The following is a 23,800-nucleotide window of genomic DNA, read 5'->3' on the forward strand; positions in this document are numbered from 1 at the left end:
CTCTCAGGCTCCAAAGCCCACACAGTCTACTTCTACCTCCTTCCCAAAATCAGAATTGCGCTGGTGAACCCATTTCCCCAGCCTCTTCCTGCACAACAAAAATGATTTCGACCATGACTCTTTTTCCCATCCTTGTCCGGGCTCCTCCCATCGACATTTGTGCCTCTTCTGACTCTCTCTGCCACTTTAACAGATTTCAGCTTTCCTGGCCCTTAACTATCGATGCCCAATCCTATACAGTTCAGTCCCCCAGGAGAGGAGGGTAATGTTAATGAAACCTGAAGGAGTGTGCAGTCCTGAGTGATGCAAACCCAAGTTAAAATCCAAAGCATGTTTGTAACTGTCTTCATGTGTTGCCAATCGGTACTTAAGGTGGAGGAAGGAACAGTGCTGGTGGGATTAGTTTAGGGGTTTTAAAAAAAAGGGCGGCATGGACAAGTTGGGCCGAAGGGCCTGTTTCCATGCTGTAAACCTCTATGACTCTATGACTATGGTGTATAATTACAGTAAATTGGAATATTTGTCAAATGTAAGCCATCAGGAAGGTAATTAAAAGAATGGATGCCATATGTAAGCATTGGAGTTAAATCATTAAGGGTTTACAGTGAAATGTGTTGTTCTTTCCTATTGTACAAACCTCAGCCAAGTGTAATCATAGGAGTTGGATCGGAAACGGAGAAGAAGATTGGAGATAACAATTCTTAGGCCATATGTTGGATGATTTGAAACTTTTCAAGAGAAACCATTAATAAAGCTGTCATAGAAAAGATCCTGTCCAAAAATAATTGAATGAAAATTAACAAAAAATAGGCATCAACATTAGGGTTGTACTGAAAATCAATTACAAGAAGCTCACACCGTATTTAAGGATCACTCAACTCTAGATCAGAGCTGGAGTTGGTAATCTTCATGAAGGGCAAGCTTACAAAGAATCACTATAGTGGTAGAGATGTTGGGAAGATAAGGAATCGGTTACATGGTTGGATGAGAGAAAAAGAGAGGTATATGTGCTCCCAAGGTCAACAAGGATCAATGTAAAACAAGTGATGATAACATGTCAGCAACAAACTGATTGTCACAGCACTGGGCAGCACCATGGCTAATAAATGATTTCACCTTTATCGTTGATCAGAGTGTACATTGTGAAGAGCAATGTAGTTCTTTAAATCGGAGGAAAAATAACCTATTCCTTTATTTGCCATGCTATTTTTCCTTTTAGTAGGTATACTTTATAAACTCTGGTACTGATTCAATATTTTACCCACTACCGTTCTATATTGAAAGATGAAAAGTAGTGATAAAATCTGATTGCTAAATTGTTGCAATTCTCACAGCCGCCAGGTGGTCTGAATGTTTTGGACATGAATAAATTTTGCCATTTTTAGTAGTAAGATTCACTGAAATCGTACTTTTGGACCTGCCATTTTACTAGACTTTAAATCAAATGAAAAATGAACCAGTATTTGGCAAAACATAAGAATAAGAAATATAAACAGAAAATGTGGGAAAGACTCAGCAGGTCTGGCAACATCTACGGAGAGAGAAACTGAGTCAATGTTTCAACTCCGTTTGACTTCTTCAGAGCTCTGTTCTTATTTCATTCACAGTATTTTAATTTGATTTTGTGTCAAAATAAGAGGGATTCTTATCAACAAACTTTTCCTTCTGAACCATGTAACTAATCCTATGGCAGGGTGTATTTACATGTTGCCATAATAAATGTCAAATATGAACCACGGGGGTAAAATATGCAACATTTCTGGTGACATGTTTTCCTGGCATGGTTCAACTTTCATGCCAGTCCATAGTTTTGGCTCCATCCCACTAAATAAAAAAGGAGATCCAGGATGGTAAAGTTTCCCTTTTTCAATAACAATGCTGAACACTTAGCAGGAAATAATCTCCACTGTGGTGAAAAATTTTCAGGCTTTCCTTTCTTTTAAGTTAACAGTGCAGAAGGAGGCCATTTTGGCCCATCGAGGCTCCACCGACTCTCCGACAGAGCTTCCCACCCCATAACCCCGCATATTTACCCTGCAAATCTCCCTAACCTATACATCCTGGGACACTAAGGGAGAATTTAGCATGGCCAATCCATCTAACCCGCACATCCTTGGAGTGTGGGAGGAAATGGGAGGAAACTCACGCAGACACGGGGAGACCATACAAACTCCACATTGACAGTGACCCAAGGTTGGAATTGAGGCAGCGATGCTAACCACTGCGCCACTGTGCTGCCCCATACCAAATCAATTTGCAGAGTCATACAGTTCCTCAGGTCAGATTGTTTCTCTGCTCCAAAAATGTTTATGTTCTCTTCCTCTCCCAAATTTATACACTACTTGGTTGGTAATTAAACTCAACACAACCTCAGCAGTTTTTTCAATGGAAATCTCATTTACAAATTCAATATAGTTGTTTTTCTTGCAAGTAAATGCTGTGGTAACTGATAGATGGTATTTATCAGGATTTTAAATTGTAAGATAAACATCGCTAGTTCTTAATGTTTGTTTAGCCTCAGTCGATTTGAAAATGATCAGGAACTCAGCTTCGGAATTCAGAATAATTTATATAGTTCAGAACTTATTTTGAGACTCTCGGATCAGTTTTTCTCAAATCATGAATGCCCTGCATATGCCATATTCATAGGAGAGAAAGCAACAGAGAAGGAAGCAGATGCCCAGTACATGCTGTATTTTGGTGGCCTTGGGCAGGAGGGGGAGGTGTGAGCTGGCTGTGCAAGAAGCTCTCAGCTGATATGCAAATAATGCAAAAGTCAAATGAGGAAAACACATGAAAGGAACAGGGAGCGTCGAGCATGGAGAAGTGGGAATTGGGGAAATGGATGAGCTGTGGGGGCATCTTTCTGAAGATGTATTGCTGAACGCATGTTCTCAAATAATTGCCCCCACTGAGAAAAAGACTGCAACTCTTTCTCAAACTGTTTCTTATTATTTATTGCATTGTATCAGGCCAATATTATGTCAATAAAAGATGAGCACATTTATTAATGTTACATTAGTGTTTGATTTAGTGTCAAAGAAGCAAACATACTACTGGGGTGAAAAGGGATAATGCTAATCTTCTTCTATAATTGAAGATCCACGAACCAAATCACATTTTCTGAAGTTCTGTGTTTCAAAGCAGTGATTTTATTAGTGGATTATTAATTGCAGAAGAAGGAAGCTATATCATTTTTTTTCCTACGAGAATCCTAATCCTCATTGTGTATGTTTTTATAACCACCATGCCCAGGAGGACCAGAACTTTCCTGAACCTGTCACTGGTCTCAGGATTAAACTACTCGGACTTATTTTTATTTATGAAAGCAAATTACTGCGGATGCTGGAATCTGAAACCAAAAGAGAAAATGCTGGAAAATCTCAACAGGTCTGGCAGCATCTGTAAGGAGAGAAAAGACCTGATGTTTCGAGTCCAGATGACCCTTTGTCAAAGCAAATTTTTATTAAAGGTAACATATTTTAAATGGATTTTATGAATAGGTATAATGACTTCCCAAAATATGCTACTCGTTTTAAAAAATAATTACAAATTCTTGAAAAAGTAATCATTGATATCATAATTAAAATTGGTTTGGACACTCGTGAGTTGCACATAGAGATGCAACTATTAATTCTTTGTACTTCTGTCGGACTGTTATATCAATGTATAATTATTCTGCTCTCCCTGTCATATCTTCATCTGCCAGAAACCATGCAATGCTTTTTTTTGCTTTTCACTTAGTGTTGAGAATTGCTTCAAGGAGTATTTTTGATTTACATGCAGGATATGATAAAGTTACAGTTCATTCAAGGCATGTGGACTTTGCTGGCTAGGCCAGCATTTATTGCCCATCCCTAATCGCCCTTGAGAAGGGGGTGGTGAGCTGCCTTTTTGAACTGCCGCAGTCCATGTGGTGTACGTACATGCACAGTGCTTTTAGGGTGGGAGTTCCAGGATTTTGACCCAAAGACAGCAAAGGAACGATGATATCTTTTCAAGTCAGGGTGGTGCGTGGCTTGGAGGGGAACTTCCAGATGGTGCTGCTTCTATGTTTGTGCTACCGTTGTCCTTCTAGATAGTAACTGGTGTGGGTTTGGAAGGTGCTGCCTAAGGAGCCTTGGTGAGTTCCTGCAGTGCATCTTGTAGATGGTACACACTGCTGCCACTGTTCGTTGGTGTTGGAGGGATGGAATGTTTGTGGAAGGGGTACCAATCAAGAAGGGGTTATTGGTACCCCTTCCACAAACATTCCATCCCTCCAACACCAACGAATAGTGGCAGCAGTGTGTACCATCTAAAAGATGCACTGCAGATGCTTTGTCCTGGATGGTGTCAAACTCCTTGAGCGTTGTTGGAACTACACTCATCCAGGCAAGGAGAGAATATTCCCTCACACTCCTGAGTTGTTCCTTGAAGATTGTGGACAGGCTTTGGGAATTCAAGAAGTGAATTACTCATCGCAGGATTCTTAGCCTCTGGCCTACTCTTGTAGCCATGATGTGGAGATGCCGGCATTGGACTGGGGTAAACACAGTAAGAAGTTTAACAACACCAGGTTAAAGTCCAACAGGTTTATTTGGTAGCATTTGTGTGGCTTTTGCTACCAAATAAACCTGTTGGACTTTAACCTGGTGTTGTTAAACTTCTTACTACTCTTGTAGCCACAGCACTTACATGGCTAGTCCAGTTAAGTTTCTGGTCAATGCTAATCCCCAGAATGTTGGTAGGAAGGGATTCAGCGATGTTAATGCCATTGAATATCAAGGGATGATGGTTAGATTCTATCTTTTGGGAGATGGTCATTGTCTGGCAATTGTGTGGCATGAATGTTATTTGCCATTTGTCAGCCCAAGCCTGGATATTGTCCAGGCCTTGCTGCATTTGGACATGGACTGTTTCAGTATCTGAGGAGTCACAAATGGTGCTGAATGTTATGCAATCATCAGCAAACATCCCGATTTCTGACCTTATGATGGAAGGAAGATCACTGATGAAGCAGCTGAAGATGGTCAGGTCCAGGACACCACGCTGAGGAACTCCTGCAATGATGTCCTGGAGCTGAGATGACTGACCTCCAACAACCACAACCATCTCCATTCAGTGTTGAGTTTCCCCCTGATTCCAGTTGCGAGGATTCCTTGATGCCACATTCGGTCAAATGCAGCCTTGCTATCAAGGTCATCGAATCATAGACGTCAAGTCCTAGAAATATACTGTTATGTTCTTTTTTCACATAAATATACCAATCGCACACTAGGATTAGTGAAAAAAGAACTTGGATTCTTTATTTGAAGATAAAACTGTATCCATATAGAGTTAACTGGAGGATTATTATACATACATCTTGCCCCTAGTCCTGCTGCCGATTGACTGACTAGAGATCATGGGACTATTACATCACATCCTGTTGAGGTAATAATAAATGACAGCAATTTAAGATACATTCCCTTAAAGGTGCATGCACGTGCACATCACTCCCATTTTTACTAACTAAAAGTTTACCCTTAAAGAATCAATTTATTTATGTGACAGCACAGGGAAGTAACCTGTGGGACTTCTGGTTCTGGCTTCTCGTGACATCAAACCACTTGTTTTGGCCTTTCCTTTCTGCACTGGCACTTCCAGTGTCCTCTGGTACCACATGCTTTGCATGCAATGTTAAAAGTTGTGCATTTTCTTGGTGCATGTATGAGACTGCACCACCCACATTATTTATTAGGCTTGCCTGCATTGGCTATCGTTCCAATGGTGGACCAATTATGCATAGCCTGTAGACTCTGTCTACCTGTTAGTGGAGCTTTGCATTTATGCCATTTGTAGTAGTGCTTCCTTGGTGTGATGTTGGGTTGGTCCAAGATGTCTTTTTGCAACATTTCCATTGTGATAGAACAACTAACAGTGAACCTAGTCTAGTGAGTGGGCTACGAGTGGCCCTCCTTCACCACAGTGGGCCTCAAGGTTTAAATCTGGCTTCTTCACCAACTATAACCCCATGAATAAGATGAAATATATATAATAAGCAACGAGTATTTCATAAGTTATAGAAAATGCTTACTCATTCATATGTTAATAGATCTGCCATCTCTGTTTTTTCTGGCACGGCAGAGGCTGAGGGGAGACCTGATAGAAGTTTACAATTTATGAGAGGAATGGAGAGAATGGATAATTGGAGTCCTTTTCCCAAGGTAGAAATGTCAATTACAAGGGGACATAGTTTTAAGGTAAAAGGGGAAAGGTTGAAGATAAAAGGGGAAAGGTTTAAAGGAGATGTAAGTGGCAAGTTTTTTTTACACAGAGGGAGGTAAGTGCCTGGAATGCGCTACCAGAGGGGGTGGTAGAAACAGATATAATTGCAACGTTTAAGAGGCATCTTGACAGATACATGAATAGGCAGAGAATAGAGGGATATGGACCACATGGAGGCAAAAGGTCTACAGTTTAAAAAGGCATCATGTATGGGTGCAGGCTTGGTTGGCCAAAGGACCTGTTCCTGTGCTGTACTGTTCTTTGTTTATTTTGCAGCCAAAACTTCAAAACTATACTGCCACTTCCTGCCACCATGTTGCGTTCTTCTTTTTGACATAAATGCACCAATCACACACAAAGATTGGTGAAACGATAATGTGGGTTCTTTATCTGAAGATAGGACTCTGTACAGGTAGCGCTAACTGGGAGACTATCATATACATATCTCACTCCTTGTCCTATTGCTGATTGACTGACTACAAGTCATGGGATTACTGCATTAGATCCCATTGAGTGGTTAATGATTGAAAGTAGTTTAAAACATGCTCCCTTAATGGTGTACGTACATCACATCACATACAGTACAGAAGGTGATCAGGCAGCAACTGAGGAGAGGCAAACAGAATTAACATTTCAGGTCAATGATGTGTCATCAGCTTTCTGATGAAAGGTCATTGACCTCAAATTATGAACTCTGTCTTCCACTCCACAGATGCTGCAAGACCTGCTGAGTATCCAGAATTTTCTGTTCTGATTTTAAATTTTCAGCCTCTGCATACTTTGCTATTGCAACACTGAAGGTGACGGTTCAGCTCACTGTACTTTTTTAAAAAGAGCGTGCAAATAATTGTACTCTCCTGAGCTATCGCTAGAACATTTCCTTTTTGAGTATGTATACACTTCCCTTTTGAAAGTTACTGTTGAATTTGCTTCCACTGGTCCTTCAGGCAGTGAATTCCAAACAGAGAAACGTGCAATGAAAAATAATCTCACCTTTGTTGGTTCTTTTGCAAATTATCTTTAATGTATGTGCTCTCGTTAGGAACCCTTCCGCCATTGAAAATACCCATTCCTTAATATTCTACCAAAACACTTTGAAAAGCTCCAACGAACCTCCCCTAAAAGGAGTTAATTTCTCTTGTCTTTCCAGACATCTGAAATCACTCAACCCCAATTTCAATCGAGCAAATCTCACCTGCACCCTCTTCAGATTTATTCAACTGCAGAACACATTTCTGGGAAGTAATCTATTCAAGCCTCACGTATAGCAATACCAAGTGGACCATAACAAATATATTCCGTAGAATACCTAATCAGCAATATTTATTTCTTTTCTTGTAACTCTCACCTTGCTCTTAATCACATATTCAGTTTTACAAGAGAGTTCATTCCAGTTAAAAATTCTTCCAATTATTCATCTCATTTGAGACTTCAGAATTTTGTATTCACAGTCTCCAGTTCAGAATATTGTTTTTCCCTTCATTCACGAGATTTGGGCGTCACTGGCAAGGCCAGCATTTATTGCCCATCCCTAATTGCCCTTGGGAAGGTGGTAATGAGTCATCTTTAAAAACAAAATTACTCCATTCTTAAAACTACAAAACAAATGCTCAGAATAGACCAGGTGGACCTGAATCTATCTATCACCTTGCTTGTTTCAAAAACCAAATTAAAAAAATTTATGGGCCCCACAACAGAGCCAAAGAAGATCCAAGCTGACAAGATAAGGCATTGATCTTGAGCTTGATCCAATGTTTGATCTTAGCCAAACGGTTATCTTGAATGCAACTCAGTGGCTTAATGGGCCTTTTCAAAGGGGAGGCAAAAGCCTACCACAGTGCAGTATGCCTGGAGTCACATACAGGTCAAACTGGGTAAGCAAGGCAGATTTCCCTCCCGAATGAACAGTAGTGAACCAGATTGTTTTTGTTTTGATGCTAATCCCGTAATTTCATGGTCAGCTTTACTGATACCACCTTTTCATTTGATTAACTGAACTTGAAAACCCTAGCTGCCAAGGTGGGATTTTAAACTCATGGTTGAATTTTTGCTTTAGGCAACAGGAAAGGGGAGCTGAGCCAATCTCTGGTCCTCCTGTGGCGGAAACAGCCACTGGCTGGAGTTCTGACATAAGCATCCCTTAATTTACAAGGAGACAGCTTCCCTGTCCAATTCACGATGGTGAGCTGGCTCTCAAAGCTGGAAGGTCAATATGAGGCCTCAGCTTCAGAGGAACACCCAGCTACAGTAAAATAGGAAGGGCGTTTCAGTGGCATTAAAGTGGGGAGGGTGCTTCGACAGGAAGGTGCCCTTTCAACCACTTCTAAAAAAAAAATTGTAAGTACAAAAAGCAACCACGCCACCATTAGTGAGGAGGAGAAAGCCCCTTAATGGACTGGCCATTAGTTAATCCCCCACCCAGACGTCAGAGGCAACAAGGGCCTCCAGGCTTACTTCGAACACTAGCAACCTCGCCTGCGACTGCACCTAAAGGAAGTTAATCTTCCCCCATCACATCAGGAATCTGAAGGATGACTGAAAGATCCCTGTCAGCCTCTATTATTCCAAAGATGTGCGGATTAGGTAGATTGGTCATACTAAATTGCCCCTTAGTGTCAGGGGAATTAGCGGGATAAATGCATGGGATTATGGGGATAGGGCCTGGGTGGGATTGTTGTCGGTGCAGACTCGAAAGGCCTAATGGCCTCCTTCTGCACTGTAGGGATTCTATGATTCTATCATACTATGATTACTTGAACTTTAACAAGTCTAATTGTTGACCCACCTTGTGGAGGTGGGTGCCATCAAACCTGCATCAGCCAAAATGGCTGACACGAGGAGAAAGTTCAGGAAACTAGCACACCTGCCAACCTAATAATTTTCGGGTCCCGTAAGCCTCTGTTCCCAACCTCGAAGGGGCGGTAAAATTCAGCCTCATGTCCCTTATTCATTTTGTCAGGTCTTTCCAGGGCGGCACAGTGTTTAACACTGCTGCCTCACAGCGCCCAGGACCCGGGTTCGATTCCCAGCTTGGGTCACTGTCTGTATGGAGTTTGCACATTCTCCCCGTGTCTGCAGTGGGTTTCCTCCGGGTGCTCCGGTTTCCTCTCACAGTCCAAAGATGTGCGAGTAAGGTGGATTGGCCATACTAAATTGCCCCTTACTGTCAGGGGGATTAGCTTTGGTAAATGCATGGGCTATGGGCTTCGGGCCTGGGTGGGAATGTGGTTGGTGCAGATGCAATGGGCCAAATGGCTTCCTTCTCCACTGTAGGGATTCTATGATTCTGTAACTACAATACCACTTACCTTTACAATAAAACCATCTCAGGGCTTTTAAAGCTTGTTTAAATTTACATCATATGGGCAATAAAAATTAAAACATGTAAAACATTACCAGGTCAGCAATTGTCCATAGAATTTAATTAGTAGTTATGAAGAAGTGATTATAGTTAATGCAGCTGAACAGCTTTAATAGAATTCTTATGCCATCAAAATAATAGTTTTTGTAGATGCTTATTTATAACAGCTGATTTCATAATTTTATAGGTATAAAAAGAATTTCCGCTGAAGTGTGATTTATATCCGAGCTCTCCAGATAAGTGTTGGACAAAAGCAGTTTTTCTGAGTGAGACATAATTTCTGCAGAGCTGATCAATTTTTCCATTACCATGTCAGGTGTTTTCTTTGCATACATTACCAATGAAGACGATTATGATGAAAATTATACCGAGGTAAAATTGTGAAGCACCTCATAGATCAACGCAATAGCTTTCCATGTGTTAATCTGTGTCCATTTGGTTCAAATTTAAAACATGGAGTGTTTTTTTAAATTCATTCACGGGACATGGGCGTCACTGGCTGGCCAGCATTTATTGATGTGGAGATTTATTGCCCATCCCGAGTTGCCCTTGACAAGGTGAACCGCCTTCTTGAATCACTGCAGTCCATGTTCTGTGGGTTGACCCACAATGCCTTTGGGGAAGGAATTCCAGGATTTTGACCCAGCGACTGCGAAGGAATGGCGATATATTTCCAAGTCAGGATATTGAATGGCTTGGAGGAGAACTTGCAGTTGGTGGTGTTCCCATGTATCTGCTGCCCTTGTCCTTCTAAATGGAAGTGGTCGTGGGTTTGGAAGGTGCTGCCTAAGGATCTTTGGTGAATTGCTGCAGTGCATCTTGTAGATAGTACAGACTGCTGCTACTGAACGTCGAGGGAGTGAATGTTTGTAGATGTGGTGCCAATCAAGCTGTGTCCTGGATGGTGTCAAGCTTCTTGAGTGTTGTTGGAGCTGCACCCATCCAGGCAAGTGGGGCGTATTCCATCACACTCCTGACTTGTACTTTGTAAATGGTGGATAGGCTTACACTATAATCAATGCCTCAGATGGATGTGCCACACATTGAGGTCCCAATCTGACACTGTGGGGTGAATTTTCCCATTCCACGCGCTACAGGAATCGTAGCGGGCGAGGGGTGGACCATGGAAAGGTCCATTGACCTCGGGTGGGATTTTCTGGTTTTGGGGCAAGCACAGCCGGAGAATCCTGTTCTATGTATTGCTTTTTTCTATCTTATTCATTCATGGGACGTGGGCACCACTGGCTGAGCCAGCATTTATTGCTTACTCCTCAGTACCCGCCAGAGGATATTTTTGAGAGCCGCTTATGCCATTCTCCTTGGAGAGTCAACCTCATTGCTGTGGCTCTGGAGTCACATGCCGGTCAGACTGGGTAAGGATGGCAAACTTCCTTCCCAAAAGAACATTAGTGAACCAGATGGGTTTTTATGACAATCGACAATGGTTTCATGGTCATCAATAGATTCTTAATTTTTATTGAATTCAAATTTCACCATCTTTCTTTAACCTAAGAAAACCTAAGTAATTATCCACAGCCTCGGCACATAAATAGTGGGAGAATTACAGAATTGGGGTAATGCACACCCTCTCTAAATTCTGAAACAAAAACCCCTTTACAGTCAAACAAGGACTGGGAGAATGGGAGGCCATTCCACCCCTCCTCACATGGTTGTAACATATTCAATTGACAGTTTTTTGAGCAGCCAATACATCAAAGGTTTCCAAGATTAGCAGTGATATAAGCTATATTGAATTGCAACTTAAACAACCACATTTCGGGGGATATTTTCAGCTGCCTTCTCTGCAGATGAGCCCCAACAGAGCAGGAATTCCAAACTACACACTATGGGATGCATGTGGTCCCTGGGCCTTGCCAATCCAATCATCAAAGCCCATGCAACAAAGTTCTACTGTATTTGTAAGTGGTTTGCCTTGTTTGTATTTTGTCAGCCCAAAAGATTGGTAAGGATTATTTATCGCAATGTTACCTCAAAGGATGAATTCCACTTCAGAATATCAAGATTAATTGTCAGCAACGTGAAATACATGCAAATTAATGGAATCCTGGAATACCTCTCCAATAGTGCAATTACCATGAACACTCAGGTAAAAAGCTCAAATATTCCTGCAGTAGGTTGTAATGTTTGTTTGGAGCCCAATTTCTTTCACTGTGGCTCTCAACATACCTATTGCTCTATTGGCTCCTGCCCTCTGAAACACCCTGCCTGGACCTTTCTAAATTGCAGTCCTTCCCTGCTTTCAACATCTTCCTCAGGATCCTGATCTTCCACCGTGCCCTGTGAATTTTAGAGTCATTGAGGTACATAGAATCTCTACAGTGCAGAATGAGGCCATTCGGCTCATTGAGCCTGCACTGACAGTAATCCCACCCAGGCCCCACGTATTTAACCTGCTAATCCCCTTGATACTTTGGGGCAACTTAGCATGGCCAGTCAACCTAACTTGCACATTTTGGGACTGTGGGAGGAAACAGGAGCACCCAGAGGAAACCCACGCAGACACGGGGAGAATGCGCAAACTCCATGCGGCCGGCAGCCAGAATTCAACCTGGGTCCCTTGCGCTGTGAGGCAGCGCTGCTAACCACTGTGCCACCTTATATACCATAGGAAAGGCCCTTTGGCCCATTGTGTCTGTGCCGGTCAAAAACAACCACCTAACTATTCTAATCCCATTTTTCAGCACTTGGTCCATAGCCTCATATGCCTTGGCTTCGCAAATGTACTTCATAATACTTCTTAAATACTATGAAGGTCCCTGCCTCCACCACCTTTTGAAGCAGTGAGTTCCAGACTCCCACCACCCTCTGGATGATAAACCTCCTGCCCCTTACCTTAAACCAATACCCCCTGGTCATTGATACCTCCATCAAGGGGAAAAGTTTCTTCCTATCTACTTTCTCCCCCGCCCCCCACCCCCCCTAAGTCTCTCTTGCTCCAAGGAAAACAAACCCAGTCTAACCAATCTCTGTTCATCAACTCTCCAGCTCAGACAACATCCTGGTAAATCTCCTCTGCACCCTTTCCAGCGCTATCACATCCCTCCTATAACGTGGATTCCAGAACTGCACATAGTACTGTAGCTGTGGCCGAACCAATGATTTATACAGTTCCAGCATAACCTCCCTACTCTTAAATTCTATGCCTTGGCTAATAAAGGCCAATATACCATATGTCTTCTTAACCACTTAATCCACCTGTCCTGCTACCTTAAGGGTCTGGTGTACATGCACACCAAAGGTCCCTCTGAACCTCAGTGCTTTCCAGTGTCCCGCCATTCATCATGTTTTACCTCGCCTTGTTTGTCCAGCCCAAGTGCATCACTTCACACTTATCCAGATTTATTTCTACTTGCTACTGATCAGCCCATCTGACCAGCCGTCTATATCCTCCTGTAATTTAAGGCTATCCTCCTCATTGCCTACTTACCACCCTACCAATTTTTGTATCATCTGCAAACTTTTTGATCAACCCTCCAATATTCAAGTCTAAATCATTTAGTAAGGGGATCAAATATTAAAGGGAAAAGGCAGGAGAATCAGATTGAGAAACATATCAGCCATGATAGAATGGTGGTGCAGACTTGATGGGCCGAATGGCCTAATTCTGCTTTCATATCTTATGGTCCTATATATACAATGAACAGCAAGAATCCCAACACTGATCTCTGCAGAAAAACATCCTTCGACCATCATCCTCTACTTCCTCTGCTATTTGTGATATATATAAATGATTTGGAAGAAGGTGTAACTGGTGTAATCAGCAAGTTTGCGGATGACACGAAGATGGCTGGAATTGCGGATAGCGAAGAGCATTGTCGGGCAATACAGCAGGATATAGATAGGCTGGAAAATTGGGCGGAGAGGTGGCAGGTGGAGTTTAATCCGGATAAATGCGAAGTGATGCATTTTGGAAGAAATAATGTAGGGAGGAGTTATACAATAAATGGCAGAGTCATCAGGAGTATAGAAACACAGAGGGACCTAGGTGTGCAAGTCCACAAATCCTTGAAGGTGGCAACACAGGTGGAGAAGGTGGTGAAGAAGGCATATGGTATGCTTGCCTTTATAGGACGGGGTATAGAGTATAAAAGCTGGAGTCTGATGATGCAGCTGTATAGAACGCTGGTTAGGCCACATTTGGAGTACTGCGTCCAGTTCTGGTCGCCGCACTACCAGAAGGACGTGGAGGCATTGGAGAGAGTGCAGAGAAAGTTTACCAGGATGTTGCCTGGTATGGAGGGTCTTAGCTATGAGGAGAGATTGGGTAAACTGGGGTTGTTCTCCCTGGAAAGACGGAGAATGAGGGGAGATCTAATAGAGGTATACAAGATTATGAAGGGTATAGATAGGGTGAACAGTGGGAAGCTTTTTCCCAGGTCGGAGGTGACGATCACGAGGGGTCACGGGCTCAAGCTGAGAGGGGCGAAGTATAACTCAGACATCAGAGGGACGTTTTTTACACAGAGGGTGGTGGGGGCCTGGAATGCGCTGCCAAGTAGGGTGGTGGAGGCAGGCACGCTGACATCGTTTAAGACTTACCTGGATCGTCACATGAGCAGCCTGGGAATGGAGGGATACAAACGATTGGTCTAGTTGGACCAAGGAGCGGCACAGGCTTGGAGGGCCGAAGGGCCTGTTTCCTGTGCTGTACTGTTCTTTGTTCTTTGTTCTTTGTCCTGCCAATCAGCCAATTCTGGATCCAATTTGCCAAACTTCCTTGGATCCCATGAGTTCTTACCTTCGCTATCAGTCACCCATGTGGGATCTTGTCAATAGTCTTGCTGACATCCAAGAAGACTATGTCAAATCCATTGCCCTCATCTACACACCTGACCACCTCTTCAAAAAATTCAATCAAGTTGGTCAGACATGACTGCCCCTGAACAAAACCATGCTGACTGTTCTTGATTAATCCCTGCCTTCAGTTCAGTTAAAATATCTTCATGCTAGGCTCATGGCACCTAAGTCCTTTTGAATCATTGCAAAGTCCTTCATTTATTTATTTTTACCTGCAGATTGTGTTATTGAACTGAGCTTAACCTTGTACAGATTGCTTCTAACTCGCCATTCCTGCACCATGGGATAGCCAGTCGCCTCATTGTATTTCGCATCACCTGGAAAACAAACCAAGTTGGTTTTTATTAATTACCAAGTCAAGGCACATTAATGTTTGTCAGACTGTTACCTTACTTCAAGTGTTGTAACCAGCATGGTACGGTAGCACAGTGGTTAGCACTGCTGCTTCACAGCTCCAGGGACCTGGGTTCGATTCCCGGCTTGGGTCACTGTCTGTGTGGAGTTTGCACATTCTCCTTGTGTCTGTGTGGGTTTCCTCCGGGCGCTCCGGTTTCCTCCCACAATCCAAAGATGTGCAGGTTAGGTTGATTGGCCATGCTAAAATTGCCCCTTAGTGTCCTGAGATGCGTAGGTTAGAGGGATTAGTGGGTAAAATATGTAGGGATATGGGGGTAGGGCCTGGGTGGGATTGTGGGCAGTGCAGACTCGATGGGCCGAATGGCCTCTTTCTGTACTGTAGGGTTTCTATGATTTCTATGAACCAGGTACGTTGGCTGGCAAAGAACTGTGTGGTTTGAATGTTGTGATGTGGTATGCTGGCTTCCAATTAACTGTGCCACAAAGTGGCTCCAATTCTTGGCACGGGTTCTTAATCTCAGCAAGTTATTCAAACAGGAGATAAGAAAGTAAAGCGTTGCCTGGTTGGTTTCTTGATATTGGAGAGAGGTACCACAATCCCAAGGGGAAATGGAGAAAACGTGATAATTTAAAATCAATAGGAAAAATAAAATGGGAAATACTACTGTGGATTTTCACAATCACTTCATTTAAGCAAAGAAATCATAGCATACCTGCAGTGCAGAAGGATGCCATTCGGCCCATCAAGTCTGCACCGACCCTCTGACCGAGAACCTCACCCAAGCCCCCTCCCCTATATTATCCCCAGAACCTCACATATTTACCATGGCTAATCTATCTAATGATGTGGACTCACCTGAAGAAGGGGCTTGGAGCTCCGAAAGCTTGTGTGGCTTTTGCTACCAAATAAACCTGTTGGACTTTAACCTGGTGTTGTTAAGCTTCTTACTGTAATCTATCTAACCCACCCATCTTGGGTCACGATGGGGCAATTTAACCTGGCCAATCCACATAACCTGCACATCTTTGGACTGTGGGAGGAAACCAGGGCACCCGGAGGAAACCCACGCAGACACGAGGAGAATGCTCAAATTCCACACAGTCACTCATGGCCGGAATTGAACTGGGCACTGTGAGGCAGCAGTGCTAACCACCGTGCCACCCAATATTGGAAATTTTGCTACTGAAAATGGCATTGAAAAGAGACTACAATAGAATGGAAAGGAAATGTTGAATTGCACCGTGACATCTTGTTTGTGTGGCAAGAATTGAAATGTCTGCATATCAGTGGACAATCCCTTATAACTTCATTGAACACAACAGCAGCAATGAACAATAATTAGAGAGCAAGAATGCATGAAGATGTAATACTTTCAACATCAAATTAATTATTCACATGCCAAATACTATCTCGCTAAGGAAAGACTGATTTATGCACACTCGTACACATTTTTCAGCTTAATGTTCTGATTCAGACACCATCACTGCATGAGACAACCTATTCATAGAATCCTACAGTGCAGAAGGAGGCCATTTGGCCCATCGTGTCTGCACCAACCGTAATCCCACCCAGGCCCTATCCCCACAACCCCATGCATTTACCCTAGCTAGTCCCTCTGACAATAAGGCGCAATTTAGCATGGCCAATCCACCTAAACTGCACACCTTAGGACTGCGGGAGGAAATGGGAGCACCCAGAGGAAACCCATGCAGACACGGGGAGAATGTGCAAACTCTACACTGACAGTGACCCAAGCCGAGAATCGAACCTGGGTCCCTGGGGTTGTGAGACAGCAGTGCTAACCACTGTGCCCCCCAATATTAGATGTTTTGCACACTCGTACACATTTTTCAGTATTTCCCCTGGCCTATTTGATGCACAGTGGATTTCTTTCATCCCCACATGGACAAGTCCGCAAGAATATTCTAATTGCAGTAAGCAGTCAGCAGGGCATTGACAATTATTGAGAAATATAGTGAAGAAAGTTGCAGTTATAGTTGAGAAAGCCCACCAATCCGCCTCTACTCTCTCAAAAGGATATGGAAATTCGGTCAGTTTTTACAGAATTACCATAGAAAGCATCCTTTCTGGATGTATCACAGCTTGGTATAGCTCCTGCTCTGGCTAAGACTACAAGAAACTACAAAGGGTTGTGACCGTAGCTCAATCCCATCCATTGACTCCATCTGCACTTCCCACTGCCTCGGGAAAGCAGCCAGTATAATCAAGGACCTCTCTTCCACCTTCTTCCATCAGGAAAAAGATACAGAACTCTGACAACACACACCAACCAACTTGAGAACAGCTTCTTTCCTGCTACCATCAGACTTTTGAATTGTCCTATCACATATGAAGCTGATCTTTCTTTTCACCCTATCTGTAACTGCAACACTATATTCTGCACCCTCTCCTTTTCTTCTCCCCTATGTCTGTACTTGTCTGTATAGCGCACAAGAAACAATACTTTTCACTGTATCCCAATACGTGACAATAATAAATCAATTCAATTCAATACACCAGATGCTTGCTTACCTGTGAGAAGCTGGAGGTTGGGCAAAGGTTCAGACAGAACTCCCCGACACTGCTCTTCCACAGGAAGGGGAATTACAACTAATCCATCAGCAAGTTGCGGGAAATCCTTCACAAAATTGTTCTCCCTGTATGAAGGAAGCAGATATTGCAAGAAATTGATTTATATCAGAATATATACTTATTAAGAGCATATGGACAATAAATGCTGACCTAACCAGCAATGCCCCATATCCCATGAATGAATACATAAAGGCTGGGTCTCTTTTCTCTGTAAGAAGCAAGTCTAAGTGATGCATGTCTTTAATATTATAAAAGGTTCTGATAGTGCAAACATAGAGGAGATGTGAAGAAGGCATATAGTGTGTTAGCTTTTATTAACAGGGGGTTGGAGTTTAAGAGCCGTGGGGTTATGCTGCAACTGTACAGGACCTTGGTGAGACCGCATTTGGAATATTGCGTGCAGTTCTGGTCACCTCACTATAAGAAGGATGTGGAAGCGCTGGAAAGAGTGCAGAGGAGATTTACCAGGATGCTGTCTGGTTTGGAGTGTCGGTCTTATGAGGAAAGGTTGAGGGAGCTGGGGCTGTTCTCTCTGGAGCGGAGGAGATTGAGGGGAGACTTAATAGAGGTTTATAAAATGATGAAGGGGATAGATCGAGTGAACGTTCAAAGACTATTTCCTCGGGTGGATGGAGCTATTACAAGGGGGCATAACTATAGGGTTCATGGTGGGAGATATAGGAAGGATATCAGAGGTAGGTTCTTCACGCAGAGAGTGGTTGGGGTGTGGAATGGACTGCCTGCAGTGATAGTGGAGTCAGACACTTTAGGAACATTTAAGCGGTTATTGGATAGGCACATGGAGCACACCAGGATGGTAGGGAGTGGGATAGCTTGATCTTGGTTTCAGATGAAGGTCGGCACAACATCGTGGGCCGAAGGGCCTGTTCTGTGCTGTACTGTTCTATGTTCTATGTTCTATGTTTCCACTTTTTAAATATTCATGTATGGGACTGTCCTTAAACTAACTTTGTTGGGGTTATAGACCGACTAGGTAAAAATGGCAGATTTTCTTCCCTGGAGGAATTTTTACAATAATCAACAATGGTTCCACTGTTATCATGAGATTTTTAATTCCAGATTTGTATTGATTTCAAATTTAACCATTTGCGGTGGTGGAATTCGAACTCAGGTCCCCAGAGCATTACCCTAGGTCTCTAGATTAATGGTCCAGTTACAATGCAATTATGCCACTGCCTCACAGCACCAGGGATCCGGGTTCAGTTCCGGCCTTGGGTGACTGTCTATGTAGAGGTTGCACGTTCTCCCCCATGTCTGCATGGGTTTCCTCTGCGTACTCCAGTTTCTTCCCACAATCCAGGTTAGGTTGATTGGCCACGCTAAATTGTACCTTAGTGTCCCAAGGTGTGCAGGTTAGGGGGTTTAGTGGGGAAAATACATGGCTGTATGGGGATAGGGTCTGGGTAAGATGCTGTATTGGAGAGTCGCTGCAGACACGAATGGCCAAATGGCCTCCTTCTGTACTGTAGGGATTCTGTGATTTTATGATTCCCCTTGGTGCAGGAGACCAGAATGAGGGTCCTTATATTAAATTGATCCTTCTCTACATCCTAGCTATAACACCAAATTCTGCACCCTCTCCTTTCCCTCTCTCCTAGGTACTCAATGAACGGTATGTTTTGTCTGTATAGCGTGCAAGAAACAATACTTTCCACTGTGTGTTAATACATGCGACAATAATAAATCAAATTAAATCAAAGAAACATAAGATAGTGCTAATACATTTAATCGGGGTTTCTTTACTGAGAAAGTGGTTAGAATGTAAAACCTATTACCACAATGAGAGGTTGAGGTGATTAACATGAGTACATTTAGAGGGAAATGAGAGAAACCAAGGGAGACAGGAACAGAAAGATAAGATTAGATAAAGAGTGGTGGCAAGAGGCACATGTGGAGCATAAACACTGGCTTAGTTCTATTGTGCCAAATGGCCTGTTCAGTGCAGTATGTTCAATGTAATTCTGTGGATCAAAAGAATTTAGCATCTGGTTTTAATAGCAGTATGACTAACATCGCTGAATATTAATTCCACCATTGCAAGTGGATTTTTCAGCCACAATGCACCTGCATTTTGAATTTTCTTTCCAAGTTGATTAAGCTTCTTCTTCTCTTCAAAAGCCTTCTGAAAACCTAACCATTCAGCTGTATCTTCAGTTTCTCACACACCCCTTATCCTTTGCCTGCTTCGTATTTGCGCCACTCCATTGTAAAATGCTTTAAATGTGAGGAATGCTGCTGTTGAGTACAATTTATGGCTGTGATTCTCTACCTTATTCAGGTAAGTTCCAGCATCATAGGACAGGAAGAACCTGGTCATCGCAGCAGAGTGCTGACACACTGCAAGATATGGCCAGCAAAAAACCCACAAAGAAACAATAAGGTGACAAGGAAAAAGAAACTGCTTTATGTTTTCCATGTCTCTGGTACTGGTTGGACACGGATGTCAATTTAAATGACAGGCAGCATTAATCTGGTCGGGTACCTGCATTGTAGTGGGTGAAAGTGAGTAAAAATGTGGCCTGCACGGTGGCACAGTGGTTAGCACTGCCAGGGACCCAGGTTCGAATTCCGGCTTGGGTCACTGCCTGTGCGGGATTGGCATGTTCTCCTCTTGGCTGTGTGGGTTTCCTCCCTCAGACGTCCTCCAAAAGACGTGCTGGTTACGTGCATCAGCCATGCTAAAGTCTCCATCAGTGTACCCGAATAGGCACCGGAGTGTGAAGACTTGGAGATTTTCACAACTTAATTGCAATGTTAAGCCTATTTGTGACAGTAATAAATAAACTTTAAACGTTACCTGTTTTGGAGAACTATCAAATTTAGTGCCCCTTATTTCCAAATGTACAGTTTACCTAGGTTGATTGGCCATGCTAAATTGATCCTAGTGTCAAGGGGATTGTAAATGTGTGGGGTTATGGGAATGGGGCCTGGGTGGGTTTGTGGTTGGTACAGGATCGATGGGCTGAATGGCCTCCTTCTCTACTGAAGGGATTCTATGATTCTACCTGAGAGGTATTTGACATGGTGCATGTTTGGTGCATTTTTATAGGCCTGTAATGATACAATTATCCTTCATGACTCTATAAATGGAATGTCCCTTGTCAGTTTGATTCAAACATTAGAAAACTTCTTGTTGAAACTCGGTCGTCTATCAGAATTCTCTGAAATTCAATTCAAATATACATACATTTCTACCTCATCAAAATGCCCTCTGGTGAGTAGTGTGTGGGGCTTCCACCATACCAGAAGTAGCGCACAAAAGGTGATTTTAAAAATAGAAATTTAAAAATCAGAAATATTCACAATGAATTTAACAAACTGAATTATAGTTAGCACTGCTGCCTAACGGCACCAGGGACCCAGGTTCAATTCCGGCCTTGGGTCACTGTCTGTGCAGAGTTTGCACGTTCTCCCCATGTCTGCGTGGGTTTCCTTCGGGTGCTCTGGCTTCCTCCCACAGTCCAAAGATGTATGGGTGAGGTGGATTGGCCATGCTAAGTTGTCTGTTAGTGTCCCAAGATGTGTAGGTTGGGTGGATTGGCCATAGTAAATGTGCGGGGTTACAGGAATAGGGCAGGGGAGAGGACCTGGGTGAAACACTCTGTCAGAGTCGGTGCAGATTGGATGGGCTAATTGTCCCCATTCTGCACTGTAGGGAGGACTTCCATGATTCTATGAACTAAGGCTCACATAAATCTAAATTACAGTATGCATTACTGTGGAAAGCACTTTCAATTCATCCATACTTCAATGCAACATCATCTTAAAAAATACTTCCTGTGGTAGATTATACTGTTCAGTAAATATGTGCCCCACATACTATAATTATGCTTGCCTGCACAATAGTGCACAGCCTGTACAGCTCATCACATTTTCCTAAATACAGTGCGATTTACATTCAGGAGGTAGTAGTGCCAAATGTTAACATTTAATGAGATAGTTCAGCTTGAGTTGTGATTTAGTGAAGGCAGATAATTAAGAAACACTTGTGAATCTGTACAGTCTGATTTATTGTCTGGTTTTTTTTAATGTAAATTCTTTCTTCCAATCTTTCAACAGCACACACTGTTCCCTAGTTGAGAGCACAGACTGCCAACCTACTTTCAGGCCCCTTGCTAATGTTATCCTAAAGTTGGCTTCCATCAGGTGTCTTGGCTTTGATTTGCCTGTCCTGTCTTATTGTTTATAATATCTCACCTAATGGCAGATTCAGGAATGCCAACCTGGATCCTGACACACTGTGGCACAGCGAATGTCTGCACTATGCCCAAGTGCCAGCTTCACAGCTTTTAACATCTTTTTGCTTTGTGTTTCCTCAATGATGGCAGCAAATGGGTCAGTAAGGGTTAATAAAAAAATTTGAGGCAATCATAGAATAGAACCATAGAATCTCTACAGTGCAGAAGGGTGTCAGCCCAATGAGTCTGCACCTACTCTCTGACAGAGTGTCTTACCCAGACCCTCTGCCCCACCCTATCCCCGTAACCCCACACATTTACCATGGCTAATCCATTGAATTTACACATCTTGGGACACTAAGGAGCAATTTAGCATGGCCAATCTACCTAACCGCACATCTTTGGACTGCGGAAGGAAACTGGATCACCTGGAGGAAACCCACGCAGACATGGGGAGAATGTGTAGACTCCACACAGTCACCCAAGGCCGGAATTGAATCTGGGTCCCTGGCACTCTGAGGCAGCAGTGCTAACCACTGTGCCACCATGCCATTTTGCTTTATATTGTACAGAATATTTGATCAAATTTTAATATTTAGAAATCTATTGATGAAAAGAAAGAATCATAGAATCCCTACAGTACAGAAGGAGGCCATTCAGCCCATCAAGTCTGCATCGACAACAATCCCACCTAGACTTATCCCCATAACCCCACTCATTTACCCCACTAATCCCTCTAACCAAAGCATCCCGGGACACTAAAGGGCAATTTAGCATGGCCAGTGCACCTAACCCGCACATCTTTGGACTGTGGGAAGAAACCGGAGCACCCAGAGGAAATCAAACCCAGGTCCCTGGAGCATCCAGGGGGAATCAAATCCAGGTCCCCGGAGCTGTGAGGCAGCAGTGCTAACCACTGTGCCACCATGAGAGAATGCATATATGTAGCACCTTTCATAACTCCAGTACTCTCCAAAGTATTCTACAGCCAATGAATTACAATTTTCTGAAGTGTTGTTTCTGTTGTGATGCAGGTAACTTGTCAGCTAACTTGCGCACAAACTCCCAGAAACATGAGTGTGACAATCATAGAAATCACAGTGCAGAAGGAGGTCATTTGGCCCATCGAGTCTGCACCGGCAACAATCCCATCCCAGGCCCTATCCCTATAACCCCACACATTTACCCCGCTAAATCACTCTAACCTACACATCCCGGGACACTAAGGGGCAACTTAGCATGGTCAATCAACCTCACCCACGCATCTTTGGACTGTGGGAGGAAACCGTAGCACCCGGAGGAAACCCACGCAGACACGGGGAGAACGTGCAAACTCCACACAGACAGTGACCTCGGCCGGAATCGAACCCAGGTCCCTGGAGCTCTGAGGCAGCAGTGCTAACCACTGTGCCCCTGTGCCGCTCCTGTGCCACTGTGCCGCCCAATGACCCAATCATTTTGGGTTCTAACACTGCTGAGGGGTAATTTTGTCCAGGAAATCAAGGAGAACTCTATGGCCTTTCCTCTTATAAGGTGCCATTGGATCTTTCATGTCCACCTGAGAGGGCAGAGAGAACATCAGTTTAACATCTCATCCCTGGTTACTACAATGGCACCTTATAAGAGGAATATTACAATTTGATCAAATATTCTGGTCACCTTGTGCTTAAGTCTCTAGATTAGGACTTGAACCCACTTCCTGCTAACTCAGAGGCAGGACACCAAGTAGCTGAGCAATGGCTGACACCCAGAGAATGTACACCCATAATGAGACTACGAGGCCATGTGGCGCAGGGCAGCTTGCCCTGAGAGAAGTGGCTAATTCTTGGTGGACAGCCACGATTAAAATGAATGGCAGAGCAGGCTCAAAGATCCGAATGGCCTAGTCGTGTATCTATTTTCTATGTTTCTATTTCTGACTGGCATATCACGAAGTCCATGATCGGAATTCTCTGGCTGTTCACGCCAGTGGGAGCCTCCCGTCTCGCTGCAGTGAATTGAGATTTGGCTGGGCGCCAAATTCTCCGTCCTCTCTGGTAGCGCTGGCGGGGTATGAACGGCCAGAGCACGAATGGCCTGAGAATTCCAGCCCCTGTTTATGCTTCAATCTTGCTTTAAGTACTTTTATCAATAGAAAAGTTCACTTCCATGAACACAGCTCCCCATGTGAGTGGACTGAAGCAGGATCTTATGCATGGAATACTCTGGGAAAGTAGGCCTAAG

General features: G+C 43.4%; 1 protein-coding gene across 3 annotated transcripts in view; it reads right to left on the reverse strand.

The window, feature by feature from the left end:
• The window catches only part of astn2 (astrotactin 2), a 1,763,595-nt gene that overhangs the window by 660,768 nt on the left and 1,079,027 nt on the right, over positions 1 to 23,800 (reverse strand). For all 3 annotated transcript variants that reach the window (XM_078226657.1, XM_078226658.1, XM_078226656.1), the window contains 2 exons: positions 17,319 to 17,443; positions 14,641 to 14,745 (listed from right to left, as the gene is read on the reverse strand). In XM_078226657.1, the coding sequence (XP_078082783.1) occupies positions 14,641 to 14,745; positions 17,319 to 17,443 (230 nt within the window). The remainder of the gene's footprint in view (positions 1 to 14,640; positions 14,746 to 17,318; positions 17,444 to 23,800) is intronic.

Source organism: Mustelus asterias, chromosome 13 (assembly GCF_964213995.1).
Source record: "Mustelus asterias chromosome 13, sMusAst1.hap1.1, whole genome shotgun sequence".
NCBI classification, from domain to species: domain Eukaryota; kingdom Metazoa; phylum Chordata; class Chondrichthyes; order Carcharhiniformes; family Triakidae; genus Mustelus; species Mustelus asterias.